Source organism: Spermophilus citellus (genome assembly GCF_964194105.1).
Source record: "Spermophilus citellus genome assembly, chromosome: 6".
NCBI lineage: Eukaryota > Metazoa > Chordata > Mammalia > Rodentia > Sciuridae > Spermophilus > Spermophilus citellus.
In genome coordinates, this window is record NC_138187.1 from 63,664,515 (window position 1) to 63,680,808 (window position 16,294).

The 16,294-nt window shown below is 35.2% G+C and overlaps 1 protein-coding gene across 1 annotated transcript in view; it reads right to left on the reverse strand.

Moving 5' to 3' along the window:
* Positions 1-9,153: 9,153 nt before the first annotated feature.
* Positions 9,154-16,294, reverse strand: part of ODAD2 (outer dynein arm docking complex subunit 2) — a gene marked incomplete at its 3' end in the record, with an annotated part of 183,749 nt that continues 176,608 nt past the window's right edge. Inside the window, exon 20 of the mRNA XM_081298031.1 lies at positions 9,154-9,267. Coding sequence (XP_081154157.1) covers positions 9,154-9,267 — 114 coding nt within the window. The remainder of the gene's footprint in view (positions 9,268-16,294) is intronic.

Below are 16,294 nucleotides of genomic sequence, written 5' to 3' on the forward strand. Positions count from 1 at the left end.
CAAAGCAAAATGGCAGCCTAACTCTAAGATCTTCCCCATGTGTGCACAACTATCAAGCAAGAGGAAGTTTGTTTGGGGCACCAACTTCTGTGCAAGTGGAGGGGTATGAACTAGGAGAATACCAAGCAGAAGCACATAGAGACACATGAAAGCAGTCAAGGAACCGGTCTCACCATCTTTATGGGTCTGTTTGTAAGTTTGGGTTATGGCCACAGTGGAAATTGAGCAAATGCTTATGGCAGCATAACCCCAAAGAAATACTTCTCACAGTTCCAGCACAAAGTTTTAAGTGGCCTTCAGTCTCTCTTTTTTTCTAAAAGTGCCAGATTGTACACAGGAGCTGTGGAAACCTAGAATTTGCCCTTAAGTCCAACCTAGACATCAGACAGTAGAACTTATGAGAGTTCCAGTCATTTTCTAGGGTATCTTGGTACTTTTAGAGGTCCAGCTGTTAAGAGCTTACTATTGTTGCAAAAACTGCAACCGTACCTTTTTAAATGCTTAACTGGCCCTCAGTGAATCATGCTCTGGGAGAACATGACTTGTTCAGAATTAAAAATATCCTAGATTGGCTTGAGGGGTATTTGAATTCATTCAGCTGCTATAATAAAAACTTTAGCCTGGGTCATTTATAAATAACAGAAATTTATTATTCACAGTTCCAGAAGCCAAACTCAAGGTGCCAGTAGATTCAGTTTCTGGTGAGGGCTCATTCCTCCCGCATAGCACCTTCTAGGTGTCCTGACATGGTGAAAGGGCAAAAGAGCTAATAAGGTCCCTCTCACCTCTTTTATAAGGGCATTAATACTAATCACCTCCCAAGACCCCACTTCTTTATCCCATCAATTTGGGAGCTAGGTTTCAACACATGAGTTTTGGAGGTGCACACACATTTAGACCATAGCCAGGGAATTTTTTTTCTTCAGAGTCAAGGATGAGAAACTGTTGGAATGCTTAATAAACAGAGCCCCTCCTAGACATTCTGTGAATTCATCTCAAATTCACTAACCCTGATATTAAGAATGCCCCCAAATCACTTATGCTTACTACAAATTTGAATCTTCAAGTTTAAAAAATAGCTGTTCCTACCCTGGCAATTCTAATGCTGGGTACATACACAAAAGAATTGAAAGCAGATTCTCAAATTGATATTTTTATATCTTTATTTATGGCAGCATCATTCACAATAGCCAAAATTTGGCAACAGCCTTCATGTATTCATTAATAGATGATCAGTTAAGTGAAATGTGGTATAGGCATATAGTTGTATATTATTCATCTGTAATACAGAAGAAAATTCTGACACATACTATAATATAGATGAAACATTTTTAATTTCATGTTTTATTGGTGCATTATAATTATGCTTAATGATGGAATTTGTTGTTACATATCTAATTGCACTCAACATAGCAATATATTTTGGCCAGTATCACTCCCTAGCAATCCCCACTCCCTTTTGATCCCTCTTCTCTACTTATCTCCCTTTGATTTTCATGAGATCCCCAGCCCTTCCTTTTTTCTTTCTAGCTTCCACATATGAGAGAAAACATTTGATCTTCTGAGTTTGGCTTATTAAGCTTAACATAATGGTCTCAAGTTCCATCCATTTTCCTACAAATATCATAATTTCATTTTTCTTTATGGTTCAATAAAACTCCATCGTGTGTGTGTGTGTGTGTGTGTGTGTGTGTGTGTGTGTGTATCACAATTTCTTTATCCATTCATTGGCTGATGGACATGTAGGGTGGTTCCATGTGAATTGTGAATTGTGCTGTAAACATGGGTGTGAATGTATCACTGTAGTCTGATGACTTTAATTCTTTAAAATATATGCCAAAGAGTGGTATAGGTGGGTCATATGGTGGTTCCAATGCCTAGTGTTTTGAGGAACCTCCATATTGAATTCCATTGTGGTTATAATAATTTACAATCACACAAACTGTAAAAACTTTTCTTTTTCTTTGCATCCTGTCCAGCATTTATTATTGTTTATATTCTCGGTGACTGCCATTCTGACTGGTGTGAGACAAAAATCTTAGTGTAGTTTTGATATGTATTTCCCTAATTACTGATAATGTTGAGTCTTTCTTTTTGTTTGCCAAATGCATTTCTTCTTTTTGAGAAGCATCTGTTTATTTGCCCATTCATTAAATGGGCTATTGATTTTCTGGTGTTTGATTAGCTCTTTATATAGTCTTGATATTAATCCTCTGTAAAGATAGTAGCCAACAAAGATGTTCTTCCAGTCTATAGATTCTCTTTTCACATTTCTAATTGTTTTCTTTGCTGTGTATAAGCTTTTTTAATTTGATGCCATCACATTTATTAACTCTTGGCAGTATTTCCTGAGCTTTAGGTTTCCTACTGAGAAAGTTGTTGCCTAGGCCTATAATGCAGGAGTGCTGATCTTATGTTTTCTTCTAGGAGTTGCATAGTTTCTGGTCTAATTCCTAGGTCTTTGATCCATCTGGAGTTGATTTTTGTGCAGGGTAGGGTAAGGGATAAGGGTCTAGTTTCATTCTTCTACATGTGGATAACCAGTTGTCCCAGCACCATTTGTTAAAATGGCTGTCTTTTCTCCAATGTATGTTTTTGGCACCTTTGTCAAGGATCAGACGACTGTGGATGTGTGGATTTGTCTCTGTGTCATCTATTTTGAACCAGTGGTCTATGTGTCTGTTTTCATGTTAATACCATGTAATTCTGTAGTATAATATGAAATCAGGTATTGTGATGTCTCCAGCATTGCTTATTTTGGCTTAGAATTGCTTTAGCTATTCTCCATCTTTTTTCTTTCAAATGAATTTTAGGACTTTTTTTTTTTTCCCTAGTTCTGTGCAGAATGTCACTAGTATTTTGATGGGGATTGAATACATTTGTATATTGTTTTCAGTAGTATGGCCATTTTAACAATATTAATTCTGCCTAAACATTGATGAATCTTGAAAGACACTGAGCTAAGTGAAATATGCCAGACACAAAAGAATAAATACTGAGTTTCCATTTGCATGAGGCATCTGGAATAGGCAAATTCATAGAGACAGAAAGTAGAATAGTGGTTACCAGGGATTTGGGGGAGGGGAAATTGGAAGTAGTTTAATTAGTGGATTGGGATGATTTCAGGTTGGGGTGATGAAAAAATTCTGGAGATGGATAATGGCATTGGTCGCACAACAATGTGAATATACTTAATACCATTAAATTTTACGCTTAAAAATTCTTAAAATTGTAAATTTCATGTTATGGGCACTTACTATGACTAAAAATAATTTTTAAAATTAAAAAATGCCCCAATATAATTATAGTATTCTAGATGAATTGTCTTTAAAGTCATACAAATTTGAATTTTAAAAGCCATCATGCCAATAGAAAGCATGACTGAGAGATTTGCCCACAGGAAAAAAGTCACTGAGACAAAAAAGGGTGATGACTTGAAAAAAATTCATGTAAAGTGAAGCAAATGTGTTGATTTTAAAAAGCCCTTAATTTATCCCAGTGGGTAGACTAAGATTTGTCTAAAACAATACCCACAGGCCATGCATAAAACTGCTAAGCACTTGAAGTGTGGCTAGTTTGAATTGTGCTATAAGTTTCAAATACATAGAAGTTTCTAGACTAAACTACCTCCAAATTCCCCTCCACCCAATCCCTGGTAACCACACACACACACACACACACACACACACACACACACACACACAGACTTATCTTTCATGAATAACCCAACCAGCTATTGAAGTCTCTATGAACCATACTGATACATACTAATATATCTTTCTAATTATATAAAATGAATTATGACATAAATCTAAACTATAATGACAAATCCTAACTCTGAACATCAATTCAGGTCAATTATGTAATTAATTTATGTGATTTTTTTTGCTGTTAGAGTAGAATTTTTAAGTATGTCTTTTGTCAACTAATAAATCAAGGTAGTATGAAATGGCAAATGAAAAGCTTCCGTTTGTCTTGAATAAAGAATAATTCACTTTTACTTGAAAATTTAAAAATAATGGATTGGGAGAATAAGGATCCCATCTGTTACATGATTTCCAGTCAGCCGTGACAATTGCACATCAGAAACATATTGAAATATCAACTTTACATCTTGCATTTACAGAAATTGAAGCATAAAATAGTTTAAGAGCCAGAAAATGTAATAACCAGTTGTCAGAAAAAACAGGAGTATAAACTGGAGACACAGAGATTAGAATGGAGAAAACAAATATTGGAATGAAATGAAATTAATGTAACAACTCAAGCATAAAAAATAGCACAGAGGAGAAAAACATGATGTTTAAAGGATTACTAAGGTCTGTGAGATTCTACTAAATTTACTTCTGGTTGAGAGTGTACTCCTAGTAGATTTACTAAGGAAAAATGTATAAAGAGCCTTAGTAAGTACATAATGGAGTAAATAATTAAGGGGTATGAACTATTCTTCTCAAAACAACACTATTCTATGAAGCAACTTATCAATGATCCTTTGAGTTATTTCATTCATGTGATTTCTATGCTTTTAGAGTAGAATTAAGCTGCTTAACTGACAAAAACCAAATAAGGAAATGGTCAGAATTTATACAAGCTCCACTTAGGGATGTCTCAATAATACTATACCATTATTTGTAATTTATACTATACCATTAGTTGTAATTTAAAACTATTTTAAATGCATATATTATAGATTAAGAACATCCTTATGGTATTTTTATATGTTGAAGTTACTTTTCTCATATTTTAAAAATCTCATTTATTTCATGTATGTGTTGTACAGCCTGTTTGTAAACTGATGCTCTCTCTTTTAAAGCTAGTGTTAGGAAGAATGTCTGACTTAGATGTTTCTAAATGGCAAAAATATAAAAATTAATTGGAAGTGTTTTGTTTTTATTTTTTAAAAATAATTCATATCACTAGATTAGAAAATAGCAGCAAAAACATCATCTCTCTCATTGCGACTACCTTGCTAAATACATGTATTTTAAAAATGCACTCATATTACATAGACTGCTTTGGAACTTGTTTTGTAGTTTAATAATATATTCTGAAATGCTCTCTGCCATTAACTCTTATTCCACAACATGTTTTCATTATGTGGTTGAACCATAATTAAATTAACCTGAGTTTTCCTATCATTCCTACTGTTATAAAATTATATGCATGTGTCAGCCTTTACTACTCTAAAAAGTAACTGAGAAAATAAAACTACAAAATAAAAGTTTTATTCTTTTTCTTTGTTCTTTTTAGATAGACATGACAGCACAGTGTATTTTGACATATTATACACACATGGAGTATAAAATCCTAATTAGGATCCCATTATTGTGGTTGAACATGATGTTGAGTTCCACTGGTGGTGTATTCATACATGAGCATAGGAAAGGAAAGTTATGTCAGATTCATTCTACTGTCTTTCCTATTTCCATCCTCTTCCTTTTACTTCCTTCCCCTTTGTCTAATTTAATGAACTTCTACTCTTCCCTCCCGCTACCTTATTGTGTGTTAGCATCAACATATCAGAGAACATTCAGCCTTTGGTTTTGGGGGACTGGCTAAAAGATTTACTTTGGCTCACAGTTTAGGAATTCTCAGTGCATAATCGATTGGTCCCATTGCTTTGGACCTGTGGCAGGGCAGTACATCATGGCAGGCCACCTGGCAGAACAAAATACTCACCTCATGGCCAGGAAATGAAAGAGAAGGAAAAGATCACAGTCTCATAATCCCCTTTGAGGACACACTCCTAGGGACCCAAAGATCATTCTTGACTTCCTGCCCCCACACTTAAAGTTTCCACCACTTCCCAATAATGCCAAGCTGGGGACCACACTTCTAACACATGGGGCCTTTAGAGGACACATTGAAGACAACCAGGGAAGTAGGGAACTCCATTACAGATAACTTTTTGAACATAATCCCCAAAGCACACAAAGTTATAAAACTTCTGGTATGCACTACCAAATTGTCCTTACCCTAGTAAGATATGAAGGTATCTATTTCATCAGTTCTCCTGCATTTTAAAGTAAGATCAAAAAGTATCTAACATGAGCTGGGATTGTGGCTCAGCGGTAGAGCGCTCAGCATGGGCGCGACCTGGGTTCGATTCTCAGCACCACATAAAAATAAAGGCATTGTGTTGTGTCCATCTACAAAAAAAGATTCATTCTCTCTCTCTCTCTTCTCTCTCTCTCTTAAAAAAAAAAGTACCTAACATTGTGCCTGCATAGAGTAGTATAATATAAAATTTGGTTCCCTTTCTGTTCCATTCTCATTTAGGAGATTTTCACATTTTACATGTAAGGACATGTGGACCATTGGTTATTTGGGCATTTAATGCATTTAAAGGAGTGAGAATTTTAAATAAGTGGGTTTTATTAATATTTACACTGAATCACAGGAATGGACATAGTCCATTCCATTCCCAAATCTTCATGAAATGAAATTAAACATCTTAAATTAATTGCACTGTTAAGTTTTACCTTGTAAACCTAATCCCATTACGTACAGGAAAATGAAAGGATTTAGTCATCACTCTTGGTTGTCTGTGTATCAACAACTGAGCTTCTCATGTTCCTACATGGAAATCAATTTTCCAAATATTTTGAATCACATGGAATTGGTTTCATGTGAAGGCCTTAGAGATGTAAAATCAAGGTTCAAAACAACAGGATCCACAAAGCCAAGCCTTAACAAAACTAACTTTCCATTCACTTAGAAATCTAGAAAAAGTTTTTAAAACAAACAAATGTTTGTTGTTTTTCAGTGCAAGGTATCCTGATAGCAGCAAACACACAGCTTAGTGTGAATGGCACAAGGATCATGGCGCAAGGATTTCTTAAAAAAAAAAAAAAAAAAAAAAAAAAAAAACAACAACAACAACAAAAAAACCTCTCACAACTTAAAGAGATTGGGAGATCTGTTGGAGGGTCTATTTAAAATTCCTTCCACCTTAAAATCCTTCCTCCTTTCAAACATAAATAGCCATCTATTACCAAGAGAATATATTGTTTTCCCTAAGGGGAAAAATGAAGCATAAAAAAGAAACTTGTCATTGAAAACTTATAAAGAATTAAGGTCCTTGGCCTTATATTGCACAAGATAAATATAAAGAAAACCCTCACACATAAACTAATGAAGAAAAATAGTGAATACTTTTTCACAGCATGTAATGGCCCAACAATGGTGTGATCATCCATATCTATATTCTCCGAAAGCTATAGGTGTTTTCACTGGCTTTGGTATTTTCTAGTAAGTTCAGAGTTTTCCATTTCACAAAAATAAGCCACAGATGATCTTTAAATTAATATTCTCATTTATCTACTCTAAAGATACTACTTTTGGGTGTTTAGGAATTTTTTAAAAATTCTTCCTTCGAAAGACAAAATAATCATCATGTTAATGTTCTGTTTCCAAGTGGTTAGTTGCTTTTAAAATAGCACTGTGGCATTTATTGTATGCATTTACTAACCATGAAAACAGAAAGCCCAAGTTTTCTTCTATCCAGCAGAATGTACAACATATCAATGCTTCCCCTACAATGTCCACAGGGTTGTTTTTCTTGTTTGCTGTGTTTTTCCTGTTGTTTCCTTTCACTTTCAGGAACCAGTAATTTAAGGGTGTTTTAAACTCTGAAGGCAATGGTAGAAGCTTCCTTTAATAATCATAAAATCATAGCATGTTCATTCATTTCTTGTAGCTACCATAATCCATGGTTTCAAGATGAATTTTTTTAGGTTGTACAACACAGCTAAATGGTGGCTTTAACAGAAATATTTATTGTTAGAAGATAACAGATTCACTTTATATTTAAAATTTTATTCTTAGTATTAATACCATTTCCTTGTTCGTATTATCTTCTTTCCAAACCTCCTTTAAAAAGCAGTGGAGATGAATGGTTGTTTTATGAAACCTTAAAATTCTCAGAAGTGCTTTATCTTTTTATTGGAGCATCTATCATTGGTATAATTCTCATCCTGTACAGGCTTTTCATTTTGTACAAATTATTTACATTGAATTCAATTAATTTTATGATCTCCAAATTATGACAAACATATACAGTACCTAATATTTTTCTATAAAACTGCCTTGCCTGCTCTTTAAAGCATTAACTAAGATTGTCAGCTTGCCGAGCTGATGCATACAAAGCTATTTTTCTGGCTATTAGGTGCTCAGGACAGTCAGTTCCCAAACATTTCAGCACACTGAGGTTACATATGTGATGGTTTTAAGTGGATTCTAATGTTTCTTAACCTGATAAAATGCTATTAATCCTTTGTAGCCACTTTCTAAAAAGTACTTCGTGTGCTGAAAACAAGTTCAGAAATGCAAAGCAATTTTATGTGTAATAATATTATCCTCCCATCAGCATAAATTAATTTCTTTCAATAAAAGTGTTGGTGAAACCCTGTGAGGGAAATAAAACATAATTGTTTATGCTCTGTAAGTTGAAGAATAAAGACGAACTCATTGCCTATGTTCTTGTAATTTGAATTATCTGATATGGTGACGGTTATACATTATCTTCTCAGATGTTTGATAGTAATTCAGGAGAAATCTGGGATGACCTCAGGATGATCTCTCTAAGTCCAGCTGCTTAACTCTAAATTCCATTTAATAACCATTTGTGAAATCAGCACATCTCCTTAGAACTCTCCCGTGGGTTGCAAGTGATCAAACAGACAAAGCTATTATGACAAGACTGTTAGATAGGTTTAACAGAAAGGGGACTCTAAAGACACTCATGAGTGACTATGAAACTGCACCCTGGGAAAGCCATATTCTTTATTAAAATCTCCACAAATACAAAAGCATCATTGAAATGTATGTGTGTGTCTCTCTCTATATATAGACTGTTTACATAAATACTATTTACACATATTCCAAGTTCTTGGAAAATCATCACAAATTTGTTGGCTTTACATTTTATTACATGGCATATCCCTGAAACATTAAAAAAAAAACCAAAAATACCCATGCAATTTTCAGATTAAAAAGTATCATTTGAACTTCTAATATGTACGTTTTCTTTTAGACTGTTTCCAAGATTTTGCTCATCAGTGTTTCCCAATTTAGGCTTTCTGGCCATGGGAATGACATGTCCTGGGTTATATAAAACTTGGTAGCTTGTCATGGCAAGAAGCACTGCAGATTTCAAGAGTACCTTGCCTTTTCTGTAGCAAGAGCCAACCTGCGGATGTTGGATATACAACCTGCTGCAGCTTCCTGGAGTTCCTGATCAGGGGACCCAACCATATCCAGTAGCAGCTATCATAGGTAACAGAGGAGGAAGAGAAGAGAAACAAGAATAAAACCATTAATCTAAAGTCATAACATTAATTTATAAAAATAATTTTAAACAATAAGGTATTTTTAAAAGCCACCAAAAAGAACATAAGAAATTCCATATAGGCAAATGCAAATATAACATGATGCTTTATAATCAGATGTAGAATTCACCATGGAATTCTTACCTTTTAATTTTTTTTTAGAGCTGAGCTAGATCATTTCTTTGGGCATTACTAGAATGGGTTCTGCTTCTGAAACTTCTCTGGCATTCTTTCTGGCTTTTCCACCTCCCAAGTTAATCAATCATACCACACCTAGACTCTTACTGCATCCTCTTAGACTTAATCTCTCTGAATTCCAGTCCATCTAATCATGTCATTTTCTAATTATATCAATCCCCTAATACGGACTGTCAGTGACTCCCAATGCCAAAAATCTAGAGCCTAATTTATTAACCTGTCGTATTATGACAGGACTGTTAGATGGGCTTAACAGAAAGGGAATACTAAAATAAATAAATAAATAAACTCCTTGGAGAATTTGCAGACTTAAGCCTCAGTTTGCTTTTCCAGCCATTCATCTTTGTCCTGCTCAGTCACCAGTCATGCACTGCAAGGTCATACTTCCCCATTTAACTTGCCTTTTTTTTTTTTTAAATGCCATTCCTCTCTCTAAAGTGCCCACCCAACCCTTCTCTTTGTTAATTATATCCATCTTTCAAAATGGAATCAGTCAACATTTCCACAAAGCCATCACAGATTTCCTCCATCCAACAAAAATGCCATTTCTTCTTTCTCAGAACTCTTAGGAGTTTACTCTGATGTCCATTGTCATTCCCTTTCTAACAAATATGTGAGTTAATGCTTTTTGTCCCTGAGATTATAAATGCTTAAACTTTTAAGGTCATATGGTACTCTAGAGCACCTAGAAGATGCCAAATGAATGCCAATTACAATTTTAAAATCTAGCAACTATGATTCTTATCAATAGTTCTGATAAAAAATAAAAAAAGATTAATCTGGATAATATATTTTCTATATAGTAGCAGTTGAGTACACATATGGGTGATACCAGAAAATGCAGATGACATAAAAAGTAAAGAAATATAATAAATAGAAATATTATAAAGTGTTTTAAATATGCCATATGTAGGACTTTGGCTTTTATTCTCTAGTAATAAAAAGAAGTGATTTAAGTACTTTAATCATGAAAGTGATATGGTCATATTTATGTTCTAGAAAAATAACTTTTACAGAAACTTATAGACTATGAATTATAGAGTGAAGATACTGAAAGGTAATGCATTACCTTGCTAAATGTGATAAGGATTTAATAAAGGATAAGGATAATGAGGAAGGAAGGAAGGAATTCAAGGGCTATTTAAGGACTTAGTAACTATCCAATAAATAACCCAAGAAATATTGATTATACTAATAGAATAAAATAAAAATGGTAATCTCACATTATACACAAATATCAACTTCAGATGGATTAATGAATTAATCCATTAGGTTCCAAGTTTTTAATTCTTCAAACACAATAAATATTTACGTATTATTTCAAAGTTACCATAAGTGGTTGATTTGTTTAAGTTTTCATAGGCATTTCACATCTGGAAAAAAATGGGTTCAATAAGAAAGGAAAAATGTAAAACATTTAGAAGGTTTTATACGAGAATATCTTGATCAAATTAGGGCATTGGAGGATGTCTGGCTTCTCTGTTCCCTGACCTCCTAAATATCACTGATCTTCACCACCCCTCTAACTCCAGAGTCACACACCAGTCCTTACTTTCCATCATACCCAACAGTCCACTTCCAAACTCTCTGACCACTGTGCCTTCCCTTATGGTTCCATTATTTAACAATTCTTGGTTGTTCTCCTCATGACCATGAACTTTGGCCCATGTATGCTTTTACTGTAACAGTCTTTGTTTCACCCATGAACAGCTCAGATTCCATAGTCTATCTCCGCATTAACTCCCTTACCACTTTCTTAAACCTTCATAGGACATCCATCCATTTAATGGTTTATAAATCCCACTCGGCCTTCCTCATGTCTCCTCCAATAACTGAGACCTCATTCAGCAATATTCAAACAACAGGCAAATGGATCTACTATAAATTCAACAGCAACTGCAAAGATCATTGCCCAGCCATCTAAATATGTCTGTCTCTAATTAGGTAACTTTCTCACTCTTTTCAATGTCTATTTTAAATCTTCTTTGTTTTCTCCAGTCTATAACTTATGCTTCCATCCAACCCCTATTCTCAGCAGATGACCTGTAAGGACACCTTCTCAAACTTAATGGAAGCCACCCGACAGGAACTAGTCTAACTAAAACTGCCACTCTACAAACACCTTAACACATCTTTTTTTTCCTCCTTTCTTGCAGCTATAACAGATATCTATCTCCTATACAAAGGCTATACCTGTATTTTCCATCCAGTCTCTATCTCCTTGGAATATTTTAGTACCAATCATTCCCCTTCTTCTTACTTAACCTTTAACCTCTTCCTTCCTAATAAGTTTTTTCCATCATCATTTAAATAAATGTACATTTTCCGCATTAAAAAAAAATAACACCATCTTCATCTCCATTTCTTCTTTTCATAGTCAAACTTCTTTTAAGACTTGTCTGGATATACTATCTCCAGTCTTAAATTCCATTCAACTCACTACAGACTGGCTTCAGCTTTTAGATTTCCATTGAAATGGTGCTTAGGGAGACCATCAATAACTTCCATGTTGTTAAAAGGAATGGATACTTCTGAGTTTTTATCTCATTTGATTCCCTAACAACATTCGGTATCATTGACTACTTTCTCCTTTTTGGAATATACTTTGTCATTGGCTTTTAATTTTTTTTTCTCAGTGCCACACTCAAACCTAGGGCTTCACACATGCTGAGCATGTGCTTTACCACCCACATAGACCCCTAGCCCCACCACTAGCATCTTACACCTTACTCTCCTAGTTTTCTTCCTACCTACCTTTCTCTTCTTCTCAGTCTTCATCAATGTCTCTTCCTCTTCCGCTCAAACATAATTTGTTAAAGTTACTCAGAACAATTCCTCTTCTGTTTTTCCATTTTGTTCTCTCTCCCTAGATGATTGCTTTTGCTACATAAATTCAAATATCATTCACATGAAACCATATCTAAATTTATCCTTTACCTCAGAACTTTCTCTCAAATGACACACTACTTATTCTAATGCTCCTTAGACATCTCCACTTGGAAGTATAACAGCCATCTCAAACTTAATATACTCCAAATGAAATTTTAACTTTTTCTATATAAACATGGGTCCCTCTCATTATTTTTCTATATCAATATCAATAGATATCATCACTTAAGTGTATAAACAGAAATCCTATCTCACATTCACTTCTACCCTCTTCAACTGCTTCCCATGAATTACCATATCCTTGTGATCCAACTGCCTACATATTTTTGAAAGTCATTCATATCTATTGCTCTTGTCACCTCCTGTAAAGTCTATAGCAATTTCCCAGTGTCCTTGCATCCTGTCTTGGGCACTTAATTAATTGCCTATAATTTATCATTCATACTGAATCCAAAGTAATTTTATAAATTATGAAAAGTCACTAATAATAGGTAAAAACCCAAAGAAACAAAAGGGAACAAAATTTGAACAGTCTTCAACAGAAAGAAACAGCCCTATGTGTCTTTGGGGATATAGGTCAAAATAAGGTTGTTATGCAAATACACACATACACACACACAATATGCACACACAGAAAAACACAACACTTACACACCCACATTCTCTATCTCTCTTTCTCTTCAGGAAGAGTCAATGATAATGGGAAAGAAGAACAGAATAGGCAGCTCTCCTTGGTCTCCCTTTCACATGACAGATATCTTTGTACAGCAACTTACACTTAAGTCTCTTTCCTTAGCTTGCAGCTTTTAACTCATGTACTATATTGTAGTATTTTCATCAATCTAGTGGTTTATACCTCACCTTGCTCTAAAGTTTTTAAAGCAGATATAATTATGTTAATTTTAGACTATTTCTTCTAAATATGTATCTCATGTAGTTCATCCTCTGCTTTAATCATCCTTACACATCTCTTACTGCTTATTTCTGCCCACCTCCACCATGGTGATCCTCCTTGTTCTTCAGTACTTCGTGTTACCTGTAAACCTGGAGGTTTCACTCTTCCTCATCATAATTAATCATTAAATATGAGCAGTTTCAGCCTCGATGCCAGAGAAGCCTACTAATAGCATATTTCTGTTCCCAGATGTAGTTACTTTTTAATTTCTGCTTTCCAATCTTTAAATTATTTCTTATAGAAGAACAAAATGTTCCAGGACAAGAATTATAGTTTAGATGGTTGAGTATGTTTTAGCATGCACAAGGCCTTGGGTTCAATTCCCAGCCTGACAAACAAACAAAACCCCAAAATGCTCTAAACCAATTTATTGGTAAATTATATAAACTCTTGGGGATTTTAAAAACTTACTAATGATTTTCCTTTATGTGACTTATTTTCTTCCATTTCTTCCCAAATAGATGATTCATAAGAGCTTATGAGTCCCCTCACTGATTCCTTTGTTTTATAAAATATAGGAGTAAGACTCTCCCAGTATTCTAAATCACTTATTACTATATTAATTTTTTTGTGATAGCCAATAAGATTTGAATGAACCTCACAATGAACCTCAGTTACCTGTAGACTTTTCTTGGCCCTGGATTAGAGGGTCTCGTGTTATACTGAATGTTTGATTTTCACAAGCAAATGGGATGTAGAAATAATCTCTGTGTTTGTCAGCTTTTGGTCTGTGACCAAAATACCTGACAAGAACAACTGTGAGGAAGAAAAGTTTATGGTTTCAGAGGTTCAGTCCGTAGTTCGCTCACTCCATTGCTCTAGGCTGGAGGTAAAGCAGATCATCATGGTGGAAGGGTGTGACACAAGAAAGGTGCTCAGGTCATGACAGCCAGGAAGCAGAGAGGGAGAGAGAGAAAGACACCAGAGACATTTTAAACTACAAAGGCAGGCATGCCTCAGTGACCTGTCTTTCCCAGCCATACCCATACTTACCACTCAGTATAGTAATTCTTTGAAATCATTAATCTATCAAGTGGATTAATCCACGGGTTAAGTTATAACTCTCATAATATAATCATCAACTTTCAGGGGGATACCTCATATCTAAACTACAATAATCTTCTCTCCAACTGCACTCTATTTGTTGCTCAGTTAATTGGCGGAAAACAGATTACCAGCTATAGCAGGTACAGCAGTTGTAGAAGTCTATCTTATAAAAGGCCAGTTCATAAACCCTTGTCTCTCCTACGATGGTTTTGTCATTGCCTTTTTTCAAAATTAATTTTTTAAATTTTATTTATTCTAATTAGTTATACATGACAGCAGAACGCAATTCAATTCATATTACACGAATAGAGCATGATTTTTCATGTCTCTGGTTGAACACAAAGTTGTCATTGCTTTTTAAATCTAGGAAGAGTAAAACAGAATCCTAGAGGGAAACCTTAACTATCTTAGAAGGGAACAAGATAATTCAGATCCTTTTTAAAGTCTATGAACCTCACAATGAGCCTCAGTTACCTGTAGACTTTTCTTGGCCCTGGATTAGTAGTGTGGGCATCTTGGAATTATATCCCAATTATTATTCCTCTTCACCATATCTTTTCACATGTTTAATGGAAGTCTCTCTCTCTAAGGGTCATTGTGAAAATACATGAAGTAATGTAAACATGATTGAACATCTGTATGCATGTCCTCTTCCTGTCTACACCATTTGATTGTTCCCTTCCTGTTTTTGTCTGATGGTGCCCTGAGAAGTATCCTGACCAAGTTAGCAATGTCAATGTTGTGAGAGGGAAGGGTGGAGAATCCCAGGCTGGGAGAATCTACACTGCAAAGGGTAGAGGAGTTCTTACAGAAGAGAAAAGAACAACAGAGAGGGAAGGAAGGGAGTAAAGGGGAAAGAGGGAGGCATTTCTATCCTATTTTAAAGACAGAACTTGAAATTTGGAGTAAGGAGCTTATTTTGTAGTAAGAGAGACAGACTGAATATATATATACATATTTTAAAAAAAGATCTTGAAGAAGTTTAACAGCACATAATCCTATGCTCTCTTTTCAAGAGAGAGCAAAACAAGGATTAAAATTATTTTCAGTTGCTATTTGGTTGCCAGGCTTTTGTTTCTCTGATGGCATGTCCAGGTCAGGACTGGATCATGAGGTAGCTTGACTTCATACAGGTTATGCATTTGAACAGCAAAGCCCAGTGCCCAATACAAAGCAAGCATTCCATAGATGGTATTTGTTCTCGTGTGATTATTTCGTCAGTTCCAAAGTCTGGATCTGGCATTGATTTTTTTGGAGGCCAGCCTGGTTCCTTTGGGAGGAATTTTGGCCCCGAGGGCAGTCTAGCCTCTGTCAACACTTGTTCCAGTACTGACCTCTCTTGGGTTCCAGTGACCCAGGATTCTCTGGGTATCAGCTGTGGCTGCCCTGCAGTGCTTTCTTAGAAAGGAACCCCTTGATCTCATGCCTTTCAAAACCAAATATACGTTTTGTTTATACACCCTCAGACCCAGTTGTTGTTCTCTGGTCTCCCTTGGGCTTTCCAAGAGTAGGTGTCTTCATTCCCAGACCCTTGATGCCAGTCATAATTTCACATTGCATCAACTAATACACTGTGTGAAATTTGGAGTAAGGAGCTTATTTTGTAGTAAGAGAGACAGACTGAATATATATACATATAAAAAAAAAGATCTTGAAGAAGTTTAACAGCACATAACTGTCTTTTCAAGACAGCCTGCAGCAGGTTGGCTACTCCAGGAGTCAGCCAGGTAAGGGTGGTCAAGAGAGCATCTCTGAGCATTCACATGCTTCATCTTAGAAGAAAATGCTTCATCAATACAGGTGCCCTTTTTAAGACTCATAAGTGAATTTTCCTTTTACCTGACAAATTCTAGTCCTGAATGTACCAAGATGACTA